At 33.6% G+C, this 18,540-nt stretch overlaps 3 protein-coding genes across 3 annotated transcripts in view; 1 reads left to right on the top strand and 2 right to left on the bottom strand.

Annotated features, from left to right (window-relative positions):
• LOC112050427 (GTPase-activating Rap/Ran-GAP domain-like protein 3) overlaps nucleotides 1–4,758 on the bottom strand; it is a 229,371-nt gene extending 224,613 nt beyond the window's left edge. The window contains exon 1 of the mRNA XM_052881151.1: nucleotides 4,620–4,758. Within this exon, the coding sequence (XP_052737111.1) occupies nucleotides 4,620–4,668 (49 nt within the window). The 5' untranslated portion in view covers nucleotides 4,669–4,758. The remainder of the gene's footprint in view (nucleotides 1–4,619) is intronic.
• Nucleotides 4,759–9,149: 4,391 nt separating this feature from the next.
• On the top strand, nucleotides 9,150–9,983 carry LOC112055313 (coiled-coil domain-containing protein 28A). The gene has a single exon (XM_052891414.1). It carries the CDS (start codon nucleotides 9,345–9,347, stop codon nucleotides 9,939–9,941), a length of 597 nt encoding a protein of 198 aa, XP_052747374.1. The 5' UTR covers nucleotides 9,150–9,344; the 3' UTR covers nucleotides 9,942–9,983.
• Nucleotides 9,984–10,650: 667 nt separating this feature from the next.
• Nucleotides 10,651–16,923, bottom strand: LOC112055314 (uncharacterized). Its single transcript, XM_024095372.2, has one exon. The coding sequence runs from the start codon at nucleotides 16,879–16,881 to the stop codon at nucleotides 14,917–14,919; it is 1,965 nt and encodes a 654-aa protein (XP_023951140.2). The 5' UTR covers nucleotides 16,882–16,923; the 3' UTR covers nucleotides 10,651–14,916.
• Nucleotides 16,924–18,540: the final 1,617 nt, after the last annotated feature.

The raw sequence follows: 18,540 nt of genomic DNA, 5'->3' as shown, positions 1-18,540 counted from the left end.
TCCAATGACTTAGTTTTCAATAGATTAATTAGTACCGTTAGACAATTCATAACGGAATTAAGATAAGGCTGTAAACGGTGTACGGCGTTATCTCTACAATTGATTTATAGTTCGAACCGCAAGTAACTTCAAGGCGACCGTAGCTCGAGTTTATTAAAATTAACGTTCCGAGCCACAGCACGGAGTTAGAATTAGAAATTATATGTTTTCCTAATGTCTTTTTCTCCAATTGCATTGATCATTTAATAACTAAGAGCCAGGATTTCCTTCCTATACAATAGATTTGGAGCTTAGATTCACCACTCTGCACCAATGAGAGTGGTGGGCTACCTTATATTATTAGCATTATGCTGCTTTCAAATATATTAAGAGCGCATACTATCTTATTGTTCACTTTTTAGTGTAGTACATTTCCCGTGTTTTGATATCGGATGATTTATTTTAGGGGTTTTTTTTTATTAACTTTTTTCTTCTTTGTTCATTTTATTTATTTACTAACCAAAAAACAAAGGTGCACTTTAACGTAAAAAGAAGTTCTGAGCGCTGTTCTTGAACCTTACAAAAGTTCTTTGTGAACCGATTTTTGTTAATATTCAATCTCAACCGATAAGTAGGTACATCGAGTCTCTTTCATTGAAGTTGCTCTTTCCCATCGTCACAGGGTGTCGGAACCTTAAGTAATTCTGCTTTGCGAGCAGATTATTTTTAGTGTCTTCAAGAATATTACATATTTAGATCATAATATTACTCATAGCACTTTTTCAAACTGCAACTATTATAAAACCCAACCTACTTTAAATGTGAATCAGATCGCGCACAGCAAGACCACGCTTTCTATATGTATATTATTACGTAGGTATCAGTTGTTCTTTCATATCACATTTATATCGCGATGGTACTTTATGTCGCGACAATAAAATCAAAAGGTGGTGAAATAATTGTTGAAAATTTGTATGGAACGTCCTTAATTTTTAAAAAGTTACATTAGTTATACTGGTGAGGGGGGAAATACTAAAAATATTGTTATTCAACTTTTTTTAAATTCTGCCCCTAAAGGGTTAAAAACGGGTTAAAGTATTTTTAATTATATATTGTTCATATTATATAGAAAAAAATAAAATAGATGTTGAAACTTTACGTCGATTTTCACGTAGACGAAGTCACAGTCGTTCGCTAGTGTGATAATAAAACCCAACATACTTTAAATGTAAATCAGATCGCGCAGAGCAAGACCACGTTTTCTATATTATTACGTAGGTATCAATTGTTCAAACATACTGCTCAGTGTTGGCGCCTAAAGTCTATAATAAATATTAGCTTTAAATTTCTATTCTCGCTTCTAGTCGTTGTAGATTCTTTGGGGTTATTACGTAAACCCCAAAGAAACGACTTTAACTTTGTCTGCAGGGGTATTCCATAGACCTGGCTTTCCGAATACACAAGTTCTTTTTACCTTCGTTATAACTGCTTTGTTGGTACACTAGTGACCTTACGTGGCTTCGGAATACAGGATTCTGGGTTTAAGTCCTGCAGTAATTAGTATCAGGTTTGCTACGTATTTTAAGTATGGTGATCCAGGAACATTATCTCAGTGTTTTGTTCTTCGTTGGTACACTTTTGATAGAGTGACCGTGGTCGTCATTTAGGAGTGGTGGCAAGCCAGTTAGGTTGGTGGAGCAATCCGTCGACATATTTTCTCCCGTAGTATATATATATCTCTATTCGTGGAGATAACCATGCATAGCTTTTTAGACTTGGTCAGTTCAGCGTATAAGTGACCTGCCTCGCGCTCTTGTGTCTTTGACTTTTCCTTATACCACAAGCCGCTCTATGAACGTGCCGCCTCATCGTGTATATCCAAAGCAAGTAATTAAGCTTTGGACGATGGAAGAAAGACGTTGTTTGATACCCAATTCTTGGAAGATTTATATGTTGGTTAGGGACTGTGTTTAAAACATTAAAGAGCGTCTATCTACCAATAATGCCAATACTGCCCGGAGTAAACGCATTTTAGACGATTTAATAGTTAGCTTTTAAAACCTCAATATTTTACAAACGAATTCCTGAATCGAAAAATATTGTTTCCAGACTCATCATAATTTTTAAAGACCAAATCCGCGGAAACGTGAATTCCGTCTATTCATCTGTCTAATGGCGGTACTCCTAGAAAGCTCTAATTTTACATGAGTATATAAATTGAAATAGCCGTGCCGTGACAGCCCAGTGGAAATGACGTCTCATGCACCTCCTTCAGTTATGTGCATTTTAATAAATTAAATATCACGTATCTCAAACGGTTACGGAAAAACATTGCGAGGAAACATACACGAGAATTTTCTTAAACCTGTACTTATGTGAAGTCTGCCAATCCGCATCGGGCCAGCTGTTGGCCCAACTGGACTGGTTGGACATATGCTCAGAAGTGAGCTGAATATGGATTGATAATGATGATGATAATGGTGTAAATTAAAAATGCCAATAAAGTTGTAAAAGAAAATCTTGATAAATGTTTTTACCTTCCCTACATGTATAGGGGGTATGAATTTATTTTTTACGCAATTATCTCTTAATGTGGAGTATTGTTGAATCGGATCGGTCTTCATCTTTATTTCAATTAATGTAGTACATATATTTTAAGTATTAATTTGACTGGGCTATATGATTAATGACTAGTAAATAGATTATTATATTTTGCCAACATTTAAACGTTTAATATCGTTTGGTATTTTCTAATAAATCTATCTCGTCATCAATCAAAGACGACAGTTATTGTTAAAGCCGTAACAGCCATTCTAAATCCTACAGGACCACTTAAACATGTATACTTGCAAACGTGATACGTAGGAAAATTTAATATTTTTCTTGGTTCTTTAACTATACAGTTCATATTAAGAGTATATTCATCTACTTCATCTTTTATTTTCCTTAAATATATAATTAACTTTTTGAAGAACCTTCAAATTATTTAATATTTTGTCATCGTCATTGTTTATTACATCTTATAATGATCGTACAGAGGCCAAAACCTACTGATTATGATAATAAATATAAAGGAGAAGCCCACCGGCCCATACAACTGCGGCCCATGGAACCCAGGTATATCCTTCGTATAAAATTATATGGAGATGATGATGAAGTAAATTGTCGGATGGTTAGGGTAAGCCTGGGCCGGAGATGGGCATTCCCTTTTCTGAATCATTTTACCCTAAACTGAACAATAAATCCATAGTTCCTGCGGGGCTTGTAAGAACAGTAAACCTGCGCAGTCGCGAGCGTTCGCTAGTATGTAATAACTGCATTATTTTGTTCTTTTTTTGTAAATTTTTCATTTATGTAATTTTCTGAAAAATGGGCACAATTTCGAACATCTCCTTTCTAAGAATTTATTTTACGATTCCTACCGATCCCAAAGTACTCTCAAAGATGTTATCGTGATTTATATAGATGATGTGTATAGGCAATTTCCCCAAAATGGAATAGTTGTAGATAACAATCGTTGCGAAAAGCAAAATTTAAAGCTTTATATTATACTGAATTTCTTCAAAAAAGTAACAAAGCAGCCTAGATTTCATTTACACTGAACCAAACGTAACTAGTTCATTCTCAGTTCGTAAGAAAAAACGAGAAAATATTGCAAACTTACGTAAAATGAAAATTTAATTTTAGAGTGGCAGAACTACTCTGAAGTACACTTTTCTTTACATACTATTTTAATTCAAATAAATGGACGGTGTGAATTTTCACTTATAACTTTTAAAAACTTCGTTGTTGGGAGCTATCCATTTATGTTTAAGTTTAGTTTTAAGTGCAAAAGGTTTATTGAATAGAATTAGGTGTTACTTCGTGAAAGTTCAATGTGAACAATGTTAATTAAATTTTTTTTTACACTTCGCAAAAATCCGTCTTTGCAAATTGCATCAGTGCTTGAATCTTACAGCACTTGAGTCCACGCAGCCTATTTGATTTTGCATTGGAACATTATCGATTTCTGCGGATGCTTCGTTATCGGAATCAAAAGTACGTTGAAGGTTTTTTCCAATCTGTGTAGCATTGTGGTCCGGGCACGTTGAATTTTCATGTAAATGGCAATATTAAGTATAACCAGTGTAGGTAATTTAAAATTCAGTTTAATTAAAAATATAATAATTCTGTAACGAAATTTTTAAATTAAAATTGGGCATATCCTTGTGATATATCATCATATCCTTGGTGTAATCACTGTATAAAATGAGGGAGGCTGCCGTAATGACGTTCCTTAGTTAGTCATGTATTGTCATCAGAAAAACGGGATGTGGGTCAAATTAAGATTCCAAGATTTACAAGAGAAGCTAATACAAATAAAGCGTGTAAAAAAAAACTAACATTTTGTCAACGCGCGTGACATTGTTTTTTTACAAATTACGCCTGAATTCGAAATCGAAATTGACTTTCTGAAAAAGTAGCCTTTATGTTAGTCCAGTTTATAATTTGTCTCAATTTTAAAATCGGTATGGTGCGTGAAAGAGTAACACACATGGTATCGATGCGTAAAAGAGTAAGACACATACACACAAACTGTCACTTTTATTATTCGAGTTATGAAATGGGATCAAACTTTTGGTTTGCTAAACTTAACTTACCTTGCTCCTGTAAGGGCGGTGCTCTTTTGTCTTCTACTCGTCTCTCCATCTCCAGTCTCAATGCAGGAAACACTTTACATGTCGATTATGTCCTCAGTTAATCACAAAAATAATGAAGACATTAGATTATTGCTATTTTGGTAATAGAATTTGATTTAGATTCTGATTATAAAAACAGACGTGACTTTGCGGAATTAAATAAAAAGTGAAATGATTTTATATTAATGTTTATTATTTAATAATAAAATAAATCAAATTATTATTCCTTGTTATTTTTATTACAACAGGCTCAACAAGCTTACGAATTGTACCTTGTAAATTAATTAATTAACGATTAATTTAAGTAAGCCTCAATAGCTCAACGGCAAGAGCGGTCGGACTCATCACCGAAGGGTGGTGGTTCGATTCCCGCCCCGTTGATCTATGTCGTACCCACTCCTAACACAGTCTTTCCCGACTAGTTGGAGGGGAATGGAAATATTGCTCATATTAAAAAAAAGATAATATGGCAAAAATTCTTTAAAAAAAATACATCTGTATAATTATAAACCGACGATAAGAGGCAAAAGCTTATAGATTTATATTAGAAGTAAACGTAAAAATTTCACTGTTAAATAGGTTATTTATTTTTTTTTATTAATCGAGAAGTTACCCATATGAAAAATTTGGACTTGAACCAACGATCGTAAAACGATAAAGATTTATGGGTGGTTCAACAGGTTGAGTTTGAACTAGTAAGTAATAAAAGCTACAAGTCATACGAGCACATACTCTTAAATAAGAAAGGAGGCCTGCCTATTAAAATAGAATTATAATGATACAAATTTTAATAAGTGTTGTAGATACAGAAGCTATTTGGATATAAATACATTAATATAACTCCAAGTAGACGTTAAATATTATAAAAATAATAAATAATAGAAGGATATAAGAATAATAAATCAAAAACTATGTTAATATAATCAAAAAAGTTTGAACATCAATACATATTATAGTATTTATTACTACAAATAAATTACGAGTATTAAATATAGAAATGTTAGTGCTACGCGTTCGTAGACGCTGCTACGCAAGGCTACGACAAATGTTCTCACTGTTGAATTTTATTTTGAAAAATTGATATTTAAAATATTAAAAGTAAATAAATTTTATTTATTAACGATTATTACGAGTAGAACTACTAGACTACGAAAGATATGTACGATTACATCAGAACGAGAAACTTTTAAGTCTACAGCCCGAACTATCTAGCAATAATAGTCCCTTATTTTAAGCAACATTGAAATATTACGTGTGAAAGTATACAGTTTATTCCTTTGTATTCTATATCAACACATGCTTATTGCTGGAATGGTTACAAAACTCAAAGAATCATGGTTCGTTTAGATTTTATATTATTTAATTCTAATGTGACTTTAATACAAGTAAATCATTGTTGCTGTGTTTCTATAAGTAGGTGCATACTGCTGCGGCATCTTCTTATAGATCATCCAGAAATAAATGTCTTATGTAGTAAATTAAAAAAAAACACAAAATATAATTGAAAAAGAGTTATTTTATCAATAAATTAAAATATTGTCTTAGTAAAATAGTGACTATAAATATCTGTCTTTTTAAGATCACACCAAAAATAATGTGAAAAACACACAAACAAACGAATTGTGTTTGATACCTGATGAATGAATGTAAACAATTACTTCGGAATTCTGGAAGTTTAATTTATTTTGTATTCACACGAACTTATTTTTCTTTGTCAGTTTTCGCGCTTAGATATTTAATATTTTATGTTTACGATATCAGTAAAACGGAGTCATAATGAATAGCAATTGCAACTTTTTAAACTGAAGCGTTATTTAATTGGTATTGCTATAAAAGAGTATTGTATTGTTATTGTTTGATACCTAATGTAAGTAAACAATTACTTCGGAATTCTACAAATTCAATTTATTTTGTATTTACACCAACTTATTTTGCTTCGTCGGTTTTCGCGCTTAAATATTTTATTTTTCTATGTTTACGATATCAGTACAACGGAGTCCTAATGAAAAGCAATTGCAATTTTGTATACTGAAGCGTTATTTAATTGGTATAGATATATATAAAAGAGAATTGTATTATTTACATTGTCTTTTGATTTCGCTAGCGAATGCGTGCGAAATGTTACCGTCCGCGCGTTCGGGAACGAAGATACGGAGCGACTGCCGTGGCCGTTCTGCATGCTACGCTCACTTCAACCTTATGTAAGCACTTCATGCTATCGACTACCACGGTAATCAAATTTTAAGCATACGTTAAGGGTTACAATTGGTGTTGGTTGCAGGTAATCTTTGGTAATCTTTCCCTTTTAAAGTTTCGCGAGCAAACACGACTTCAATGCGATCGAATTGTGGTTGGGTTGATAAAATTAGGTCACGTTGGGTTTTTTATTTTTATTTATAACTAGCGGACGCCCGCGTCTTCGACCGCGTGGAATTCAGTTTCACACAAATCCCGCGGGAACCATGGATTTTTCTGGGATGAAAAGTGAATGAGAAAAAGATGCGTCCGATACATACGATGCGGATCAGTGGACGCCTACCACTCTCCATATAGTACTAAGTCAATGGACTGAATGCTTGAAATGCTTCAAGGTACTGTAAACTTGAGTTGGTTTTAATTTTAACTGAATATCTCCACACAATCCTGAATTAAAGGGCCTTGTGTTACGATTTCCTTATTACCTACAGGTGATGTTTACATTAATTATTTATTATTTAATTTATTATATAAAATCTTTTTACCAAAAAAATTCAAACGACTTCAAAATCACAAAAATAAACTAAGCGAACAATAACATCGTATGTGCTACCTTCTGAGCACTTTGAAGGCGGTGCCAAGCCAGTGCGTATTAATAAAAGCCTGCATTTTTGCAATTTGAAAGCATTTTTGGCTGGTGGGAGGCTTCAGCCGTGGCTAGTTACCACCCTACCGGCAAAGACGTACCGCCAAGCGATTTAGCGTTCCGGTACGATGCCGTATAGAAACCGAAAGGGGTGTGGATTTTCATCCTCCTCCTAAAAAGTTAGCCCGCTTCCATCTTAGACTGCATCATCACTTACCATCAGATGAGATTGTAGTCAAGGGCTAACTTGTAAAGAATAAAAAAAAAGATCGTTTTTGCGTACGATTTCGATTACTCGATCGTACATCGTAGAAGAACCAAAAAAGTCGTACAAATACGATTTAAATCGTACGTTTGACAACACTGGGACGAACTGGCGTTCGTACGAGACAGTGCAACATTGTGCGTCCGCAACCGAATTCGATGCGGACGCACGGCGTATCCGTTGCTGCCGGCAAAGACGTACCGGCAAGCAATTTAGCGTAATTATATGAAAATAAACCCTTAGTCACAAACCTGTCATAATTAATCATCATCAAATAAAAGCAATAAATCAGTTACAAAATGTAATATATCCCGAAAATACTTTTTCTTTAAACAATAAATAACTATTTTACGCATCACGTACTTCTCTCCTAGTTTTTTTTTCTTTCAGATAGTTTCCACACTGGACATATCATACCAGTAGAATGGAAACAACAGCAGAAGATGTTGCATGTTTTGATCAGCTTTTTGTTTGCTGGTACATACCGGGAGACTGATAATAGCAACATCTTCCTCAATGGTCCCTCTCTAAAAAACGACAGACAATGGATAATGTTAATAGGTACGCACAATCATTTGAAACTTCGTAACATTAGAGATTTTATAAATACAGATACACTAGTTTTTGTTTTATTTAAAAATACCAAATAGTTGTGATTTTACATGCATTCAAAGTTCGCATAAATATCGACTCCCGCTAACGATCGCGATATTGTACGTGACGTCAGCACACAACATTTGCTCACCTATTGTAGGCGATTTCATACTTCTGCCTTACCTACTGACGAACTAACGGTAAGAATTGAAAAATTCTTTTTGTGTTGAAAAGCCCGTTTATCGAGAAAGGCTATAAGCTACATAACATCACGCTACGACCTATAGGAGCAAAACACCGATGAAAAATGTGGCCAAAACGAGGAAAATAATGTTCGGTCGTTCGGCTAGTCTTCATAAATATATAAATGCGAAAGGTCATTGTCACGAAATCTCGAAAACCGCTCATTCTAAAATTCTATACATCGGAAATTAATTAACGTACATATCGAAATAATTCTTTCACGAGTATTTTTTGTTTTCAACGGAGAACACAAAAACTTACAGAAAGCTAACATTTAAAAATACTGAACATTAACCATTTTGTTTGTGAATTTGGGTACGAGACAAGTCCATAGGTTTTTGGTCTAAGATTAAACACGATCTTGTAAAAATAAAGTTAGCAAAAGATTGCATTTGATGTATAATCCGTGGAAAAAACATTGACAAAACACCAACAAACAGGCTCAAAAGGGCTAGTACCCAGAGCCTTAAAGCTCATTATAAAAAAAATGACAAAACAGTCAAACACTCCTCGGAGTAGTGTATATTCTTTGGTCAAACACCTTCATTTGACGTTTGTGACAACTGATGAACTGACATTTAACAAACATTGAAAATAAACATTACGTTTTTGTGAGAGCTTTTGTAAATTATTAGTTTATCTTTCTAAAGGAAGTTTTACTAAAGATACATTATTTCCCAAACATTTACAAAACTAGCAGAGGTTTGGTTCTACATTCATTAAAAATAAATAATTGATCTACATGAGTTTGGATTTGGAGGAAGCCAACGAAACACAACAGCTAATGCAGAATGAAGGCGAAGAAGAAGAGTCCAAAGTTCCTCAGCCAGCTACATCACCAGTTACAAGCAATAAAATATCAAGTGGGGCGGCCAGTCTAACATCTAAAAACCCCCACACATTCACTAGCACTGGTAATAATAGTATCAACGATTCTGCTAAGGTGTCGTATGTTAACGAGAGGCGATTGCATAGAGACTACAATATGCGATCCAACAATACCAGAACTAAACACATGCCCAAAGAAACACCAGATGTTAAACACATGGAAAAAGCTTTGTTAGAATTGCTCAATGATTTCCATACTGGGAAATTAAGCGCTTTCGGTACTGGCTGTAGCATGGAACAAATGATAAACATAAGGGACCAGCAAGAACATCTAGCTAGGCTTCACTTTAGGTTATATGGTGACGCAGAAAAGCCCACTGAAGATAGTTTCGAAAATTCAGCATCTAAAGATAAAATGGCTCAGCTGGTACAAAGCTTAGAACAGTTGTCTGCATCAATAGAACTCCTGCAATCAGATGGTGTACCTAGTTCAAGCAATAATAAAGAATAATTTTTTATAACTTTCTTTAATAATAAAAATAATCATCAATTATTGTTATTTTAATTAATAAATCTTGCATAGAAATACTTCTACATTTATTATAAGGTATACTACCTAATTAAGTAATACAGGTACTGGATATAAATAAGTTTGAGTATGAACAATAGGATTGCTAGTGGGTGGAGAAAACACTGGTCAATTTAAGAAATAATGAAAAGCAAAGATTTACATACGAACATTGGATGGAAGAATCTACATTAGGTCTGTCCTCCCCTATATCATATTATACAAAAACAAGACTTGGTTGGACACTTACACAGAACCACAGAAAAACCAGCTAAGTGTCAGGACAGTTGGGAATAAAACTAATTTACAGAATCAACTCAACCGACTTATTGAACAAACCCAAAGTATACATATTACATAAACAAACTGACTACTTGAAATAGTATTGGACAGGTCATAATATTATGTTATGCGGCAACACAGGAACTGAATTAGCTGGTAATGCTGTGGTACCTAAGAGATGAAATGAAATTAATTGTTAAAATAAGAAGAGATGGGAGGAGACAATGAGTATATCTAACAAAAAGGAAAGATGACTTCCGCCTAACTGTGGGACTTGCTGATTGGAGGAGGCCTATATTATCCACACTGAACAGCAAGACATTATATTAATATATTTATGTTTCTACATCGCTTAAATATAGATTGCTAATTCAGACTAAAAGGTTATTTATTAATTCACACACATCTATATCTAGTCTATATAAAAATTATCTTATTTATTAAGTAGTATAAATCAATGTAATTTCAACAATCTGATTTATTTTTCATTGTAAAAGAGCACATTTGAGTAGGTACCTACTCTTTCAAATCAAAGGATTTGGATTGATCATCAGTGTCATGCACAAGGTTTTAAACCAAGGTATACAGGGTGTTCGGGAGTTTTTCCCATAACTAGGGTTATATTTTTTAAGAAAAATTAATTAAATATGTCTAAGGAACATGTGTTCTAAAAAATTTTAATAAAAAAAATTCAACCGACTTCCAACTCAAAAAATAACTTTAACTAAAAAGCAAAAAATAACATCCTACCTATGTGCTACCTTCTGATCAGTTTGAAGGCGGTGCCAAGCCAGTGATGTTTTAATTAAATACGTTTAAACTACAAAATTTCTGTGGTTATTCCAGAAACAGCTTTAATTAAAACACGACACTGGCTTGGCACCGCCTTCAAACTGATCAGAAGGTAGCACATAGGTAGGATGTTATTTTTTGCTTTTTAGTTAAAGTTATTTTTTGAGTTGGAAGTCGGTTGAATTTTTTTTATTAAAATTTTTATTTTTTTATTTTTAGTGTTAGCATACCCTCTGCGTCTGTACAGTCACAAACTATCTAAGTGAAAAGTTCTTATCAATACAAAATTATCAAGTCCAAACACAAGGTAGCTACTGTGAGCCGTCGAGGAGTTCTCTTCACTGTGCTTCGTCTTCATCACCAGACCCTTAATACATTCGCAATCCATCTAGGTGGAAAGTTCTCATCAATACAAATTGATCAAGTCCAAACACAAGGTAGCTACTGCGAACCGTCGAGGAGTTCTCTTCACTGTCCCTCGTCTTCATCATCAGACCCTTAATACAGTCACAATCCATCTAGGTGGAAAGTTCTCATTAATACAAATTTATCAAGTCCAAACACAAGGTAGCTACTGTGAACCGTCGAGGAGTTCTCTTCACTGTCCCTCGTCTTCATCACCAGACCCTTAATACAGTCACAATCCTTCTAGGTGGAAAGTTCTCATCAATACAAATTTATCAAGTCCAAACACAAGGTAGCTACTGTGAACCGTCGAGGAGTTCTCTTCACTGTCCCTCGTCTTCATCATCAGACCCTTAATACAGTCACAATCCATCTAGGTGGTAAGTTCTCATCAATACAAATTTATCAAGTCCAAACACAAGGTAGCTACTGTGAACCGTCGAGGAGTTCTCTTCACTGTCCCTCGTCTTCATCACCAGACCCTTAATACAGTCACAACCTATATAGGTGGAAAGTACTCATCAATACAAATTAATCAAGCCCAAACAAAAGGTGACTGCTGTAAATCCTTGATGAGTTCCATCGTCTATGTTTCGGCTCCATCATCAGACCAACTCCAAACCTTCATAAAGTTGTAGTGCTTTAAAATACCTTATGGAAACACTAACAAACGTACTAGCCGTCTCTACAACTTTCGAAAGTTCCCCTCAATTTCTCCAGGATGCCATCATCAGATCCTGACATGAAAAAAATGGGACCACCCTGGAAGTAAACCCTACAAAACAAAAAAAGAATTTTTAAAATCGGTCCATAATTGACGGAATTATCGCTGGACATACATAAAAAAAAAAAAAAAAAAAAAAAAAAAACATACATACAGCCGAACGTAGAACCTCCTCCTTTTTGGAAGTCGGTTAAAAATGAATATTTTCTGAGTAAAAATTATTTCTTTTGTAAATAGATCATAAATCATGTCTCTTTTATCACATTCGTAGATTATACTATAACCTAGCCAAACTTATTCAGTGATAAAAATAGAATCATGAAGTAGCTGACTTCATCGATAAGTATCATGAAGTGAAATGCTGTATGCCAATTGCAATATCGACAGACTCACTTATAAAAAAAAATAAAGTTTGGCTCCTATAAGTGGACTTGTCAACATCTTGAAGTTATACTAAATGGAATAATGCTTCTTCAATATGTAATCAGGGTAGAAAGTGTATTTTTGGGTCTATAACCTGACCAAAAATACGAAGATCCTGCTTTGGATAAAATGCACGCCACTGTCGATCATCACAATCACAATTTATTATAAATATGATATACTTATACAGAAAGAGAAAAAAAGGAAATGGTAACTAGTTTAACGTTTATAATAAACTATACTTAGTTGATAGTTCAATACCTTTAGGTATTTTTTGGAGTATGTTGTACATGGATAAATAAAATCAAGAACTTTAACAATAATGTAGCATGACATGACAAGGGTTGTTCTACAGTTTCCAAGTTTAATATCTAAAGTAAGAGCCATCAATCTCCTACTAAAAAGTGGATGCACCATCAGCGACCAAAAAATGTCCCCACTCAATGAGTGCCAAACACAACTTCTTAGTACTCAATTCAAGTAGTCGCATTTGCAAATTCAACCTTAAACTCAATCGTTAAGGTTGAATTTGTTCTTAATTTAGGACTTTATTGAATATTGGACTATATTAAAGGCCTTTAGGTATAATTTTCTTTACCAATAATTCTAAAACTGTCAAAGCAAAATTGGCCAGTTTTTAAGTGCAATTTTCTACATGATTGTGCGTCCTTATATTATAAGAGGTCAATGGCTAGAGTCTACTTAGTTACATTTTGGTTACTTTTCTTATGCTAACTTACACTTTAAATATACCTACAATAAATTTTATGCAGCAATCTTAGACAAAATAATAAAAATCAAAGCTAAACAAAAAAAAAACATAAATCAATGGGACTTGGATTCATTATAGAAAAAGAGCTTTTGAAGGCCATACTTTCGTAATTTTATAAAAACTTAGTTAATCAACTTATGCTAAAGATGAGAGTTTAGATCATGGCGGCTTTGGAAGGTTTGAAATGCCATGGCCACCGTTGCCAGACATCAAAAACAGATTGAGGGTCTGGACTTTTATAACCTGCAATCTCCCAAAGCCAATAATCCAATATTGAGAACAAACTGAGGGCCTTGAATTTTTGTTAAGTGCCAACTCTCAAAGCAATTGATCCAACATCGAGAACAGATCTGGACTTTTGTTATCTGCGATCTCCCAAGGCCAATAACCCAACAAACTTTCACTTTTTGACCAACACTAACAAAAACTTATAGAAGAGCCACCCACATAGACAAAAACAAAAAATATAGTCACAGAAGATCCAATCTCAATGTTCAACCATAACATTGAATTTCAAAATTAAATTTGAAATGCTTGAACAATGCCTTAATTTACATTTCAGTTGGTAATGTACAATTTGATGGATTAATGTGAACCCTAATCTAATACCATAACATTTTATTGTATTAATTAAATTATTGTTAGCTACTAGCAGTTTCATCAATATTCCCTGTGGTTTCACCAATATGCTGGTAGGTGGTAGTATGCACCTATTCCCGTAGGAATACAGGGATAAAATTTATGACTTAGCTATGACTATGTGTAATAATAACTTTTTCTTGGTTTAAGAATAGAGAGAGAGGTCAGTAGAGAGATTATCCCCTACACATATTTACATCTATGCCTACAATCTCACAAACGTTAACTCTTTAATTATATTAATACAGAATACTATGGCTTTGTTAAATTACCTACATATTTAAAATAAAAAGAATAATAATTATTTCTTTATGAAAAGTTACATTTGTTATATTACAGGATTTCTTTTAATATACAATAAATACTACACAGTACACTTTACACAAAACACTAAAATAATATTATTATTAATTTTTTTTAAGAATATTTAGAAACTGCAAATTATAAGTCTTGCAAAATGCAACTTACAAGTATTTTATACAGAATGAAATATGACTCAATTAATTACCTTTAAAGAAAGTGGCTCTTCAATAAAAGTAGTAGAACCTCACAGATTTGAGTCCAGCTCCAAATCTAACAAGCATTTGAGGCTCATAATTGATGATTAACGCTTTATGCTGATTAGAAATTAAAAGATTTGCAGGACAAAAAGTCATACAAGTCGCTCAAATAGTCACAAAGATCAAGTAACAATAAGCTAACCACCCACTATGAACCAATGATACCAAGCAACTAACAGGCAGCTGTTGAATACATATGGCAAAGATTTTTGCATTTGGAAGTCCTTGCAAGGTGCCTTTTTCCAGCAGTGGACATCCATTAGTTTATAATGCTGTTGATACTTTTAATATTAGGAACTAATACATGTTCATTAAGACAATCTACAAGAAAATCTGATGATATCCTTTACCAGTCAATTTCTTTCTACATGAAGGACACCGTTTAGGTTTAGTTTTCAATGCTGCAGTTATACAGGGCAAGCAGAATAGATGGCCACAATTGGTTGATCCCACAGTGTCCCTAGACAAGTCATCCAAACAAATTGGGCAGGTGCCTAGTGCATGTTGAGAGATTAAATTTTCAGATAAACTATTTTTACTTTGAGGACTATTTAAATCATTATTTAGAGAAATGTTAGGCATAATCTTTTCATGGCTAGACAAATTAGTTTTTTGAGTTGAGAATGAATTATTACTCTCCTTTAAATGGCTAAAAAAATCTGTGAGAATATTATCTAGGTGATCAGGATAATCTAGATAGGTTTGTACATAGTTTTGTAGTTCTATAGATTGATTTGTAGTTTGAGGTGCATTATTTAGGTTAACTTGACATTGAATGGTATTCACATTTTTATTTGTGTTTTTATTTTTCTTAGAACATGTAGCTACTACATTAGCCTTTACAGTATTTGTGGTAGATAGATTTGTACTTTGATGTGCATTATTTTGGTTAACTTGACTTTCAATAGTATTCACATTTTCATATGTGTTTGTATTAGCCTTAGAACAAGTAGCTATTACATCAGCCTTTACTAAATTGACAGTATTTAATGTATTAAGCTTACTATATTTATTGATTAAAGACAGATTTTCAGAAAGCATATCTTCGTAATTGACACTGGTTAAATCTATTGCATCAATTACATGTGGATCAAAAGGGTTATGATAATCTTCAACCATCTTTGGTATATTATTTGTGTTCTTTGTTAATTTAGCATGTTTTTTTTCATTTATTTTATTTACACCAATTATTTCACAATCATCATCTATTGAGATAGTCTGAAGTCTAGTATTTGCATGAATGCTATCATCATCATCATCGATAACTATAGTTTCACAAGGTTGTTCAACAATTTCTATATCATGAAAGTCACATGATGTGTCATTGTTTGTCTGCAGTAATTTATCTACTATGCCATGTGTCTGTATATTACATTGAGGCTTTGATATAACTTGCAGCTCAGCAGTATTGTTTTCTACATCTAAAACAAATAAGCTATGCTCTTTTAAAACAACAGTTTCTTTGATTTTATTTCTCTGATTAAAGCATTCATTAAATTTTTGATCATTGCTTTGAATAATTTCACTATCGTTAGAAGTGCTTGGCTGAGGTGAAAATCCATCCAATCCATCAGCAGTATTCATTTCATAACCTTCTGTATTATCACTGTCAGAGCCATTAATTGGATTGTTGCTTGGAGATAGGAGTCTCGATGCAATTTCATTTGCTTGAGCATTGAAAATCGACTTTGAGAATTGAGGTCCATTGCAATTATAACTGAATCCTGAGCTGTCAATGGAAGTACTGTCAATGCTGAAATCATTAGTTTTGCTAGTAATGCCATAATCATCACCTTTAAATAAATTGCATATATTTTTATTTTCAGGTATCCTAGGGCGCGCTGTACAGTTAACTATATAAGGTACACCAGATTTCTTGTATTTTTTCATTGGTATAATGGGGGGCGGTTCTTCATTACCATCTAGAATTTTCAGTACTTCATCAGCATATTTCTTAGCAGTTGTTGGTGATAAAGGCACTACAAAACTAGAAGAATTGTGTTGGTCTGCGGCTGCATTACCTGTATTATCACCTTTCGCCTCCTCTTCTTCACTATCTGTTTCTTCGTACATTTTTTCCAATTCCGATAAGGACGGCATGGGTTTTTTTCCAGATAAAGATTCCAGGGCTTTGCTTTTGGGCAAAGGCCGGCTCGTTTTGCGACGAGGTTTTGATGGAGTAAGCAATAATCGCTGCGATTTTTGAATTGAACTGGCGGGCTTTTCATTATGCGAAGCGTGATTTCTTTTTTTTTTCGAAGATTTTATTCTTTTGGGTTTCACCATTTTATTTAATTTTACACAAACGGCGAAACAAAAACATTTGCAGTTTTCACCACAGACCACAAATGAAGGTTTTCCAGGGGGGGGACAGTTCCATACATTCTGAGCAATTTGTTGACTTACAGGCCATCTAGATCTAGTAGTGAAACAACTTTTCGACTAAGTTGGTAAAAATATCTCAACAGATGGCAGTAATTCCATCGCTAATCTTAGTGTGCCCATTTCGTAATATTTAATAATTTTAACGATAATGAAAAAAATAGTAACTTTGTAATAATCTCATAGACCACTACATGAAATATATATTTAAATCGTTTTGCAAATCAAACTTCTTCATTTAATAAAATATGAGACGCATAAGTTAACATAGAGTGTTTGGCTAAGATGATATAATAATCTTTATATTAAATCCGGGAACAAAATATTTATAGTATGTGATATTCATGGGGAGGCAAAACATAGAGCAGTGGCGTTTTTCTTCCAAGCCATTTTCCAGTCCTTAATGCGTTTGATAGCAAATAATGTCTGCAAAATAGTTACGACTTCATATACTTTTCTATATTTATTCTGCAATTATTTTTTTAAATAAAAATATTTTGACTCCTCAGTTTTGTCCGATTGCCCGTGAATATTACTTAAACAGTTTTTACAGTATGATCATGAATTAAATTGTGTTGCTTGCGATTGTAAGTTATTGGGTAAAACAAAGTAAGCGTATATTAATTTCAACATTGCCAAGAACTGTCATTTGGTCCAGTGGTGAACATGGTCGAACGGATTCTAACAAATTTACATATGATTAGGATTAGGATTAGGAATAGTCATGGGTTCGAGCCCGGGTGGGGAATGGATTACATCACAATATATTTTTTTTTTGTTTTTCTCAATTCGTTTTTTTTAAATATTTTTTGAGTTTTATTAAACCTCGATTAAAAATCTCCATTTAAATAAAATTGCCGCTGTTTTAGTAGTACCTAAAAGTTTACTCCAAACCGCAGTTGGCGCTTCAATTTAAGCCACAGAAAATCTTCAAGAGGGCTCTCTTTTCCCATATACTTATTATACTCTTTGAGGTTTTCACCATAGATTAAAGTACATTGTATATTTTGCACTACAGATCATTAGAAAAAATAAACCAACAAAGAAAGAGAAAAGAATATAATCTACAGATATTCAACAATCTCTACCTTCTTGGAGTATATTTTGTTTGGTTTAAATTTTATACCTTTGACTACTTAAAATTTTAGACTATGGAACTGTTTTGCACCCAAATTTACCAAAAAAAGTCTGTCGTCTTTTGAGGGGGACGAGGTAAACTCACACATCGAAAATATTTAACACCATTAAATATATTCTGTGTCCATACACTACATACATATACATACATATAGGACATGTCCAAAAATGGGCCTCTATTAATTATTAGTTGACACTCGGAAATAAAAGCCCAGCCTCTATAAAAAATTGGGACATGCCCATTTAACTCGGTACCAACGCACTATCCGGTTAGCCATAATGCGGCTAGTCGTGCCGGCTGACCGCAGGACGCGGTTGCCAGGTGACGGAGAGCTGCAACCCTAACCGGAAAGTGCGGTTAGAAACCGTCATGGTTTGCGGTTGGGTCGACTCATTTTCAAGATAGACGTCAAAGAAGTAGCAGCT

This window comes from Bicyclus anynana, chromosome 4 (genome assembly GCF_947172395.1).
Source record: "Bicyclus anynana chromosome 4, ilBicAnyn1.1, whole genome shotgun sequence".
Taxonomy (NCBI): domain Eukaryota; kingdom Metazoa; phylum Arthropoda; class Insecta; order Lepidoptera; family Nymphalidae; genus Bicyclus; species Bicyclus anynana.
Note: the sequence above shows the minus strand (reverse complement) of the source record. Positions and strands in the feature narration are given on the sequence as shown.

What these genes read in the sequence shown, in the direction of transcription:
- LOC112055314 (XM_024095372.2), bottom strand. Translation starts at nt 16,881, where the DNA reads ATGGTGAAACCCAAAAGAATAAAATCTTCGAAAAAAAAAAGAAATCAC.
- LOC112055313 (XM_052891414.1), top strand. Translation starts at nt 9,345, where the DNA reads ATGAGTTTGGATTTGGAGGAAGCCAACGAAACACAACAGCTAATGCAG.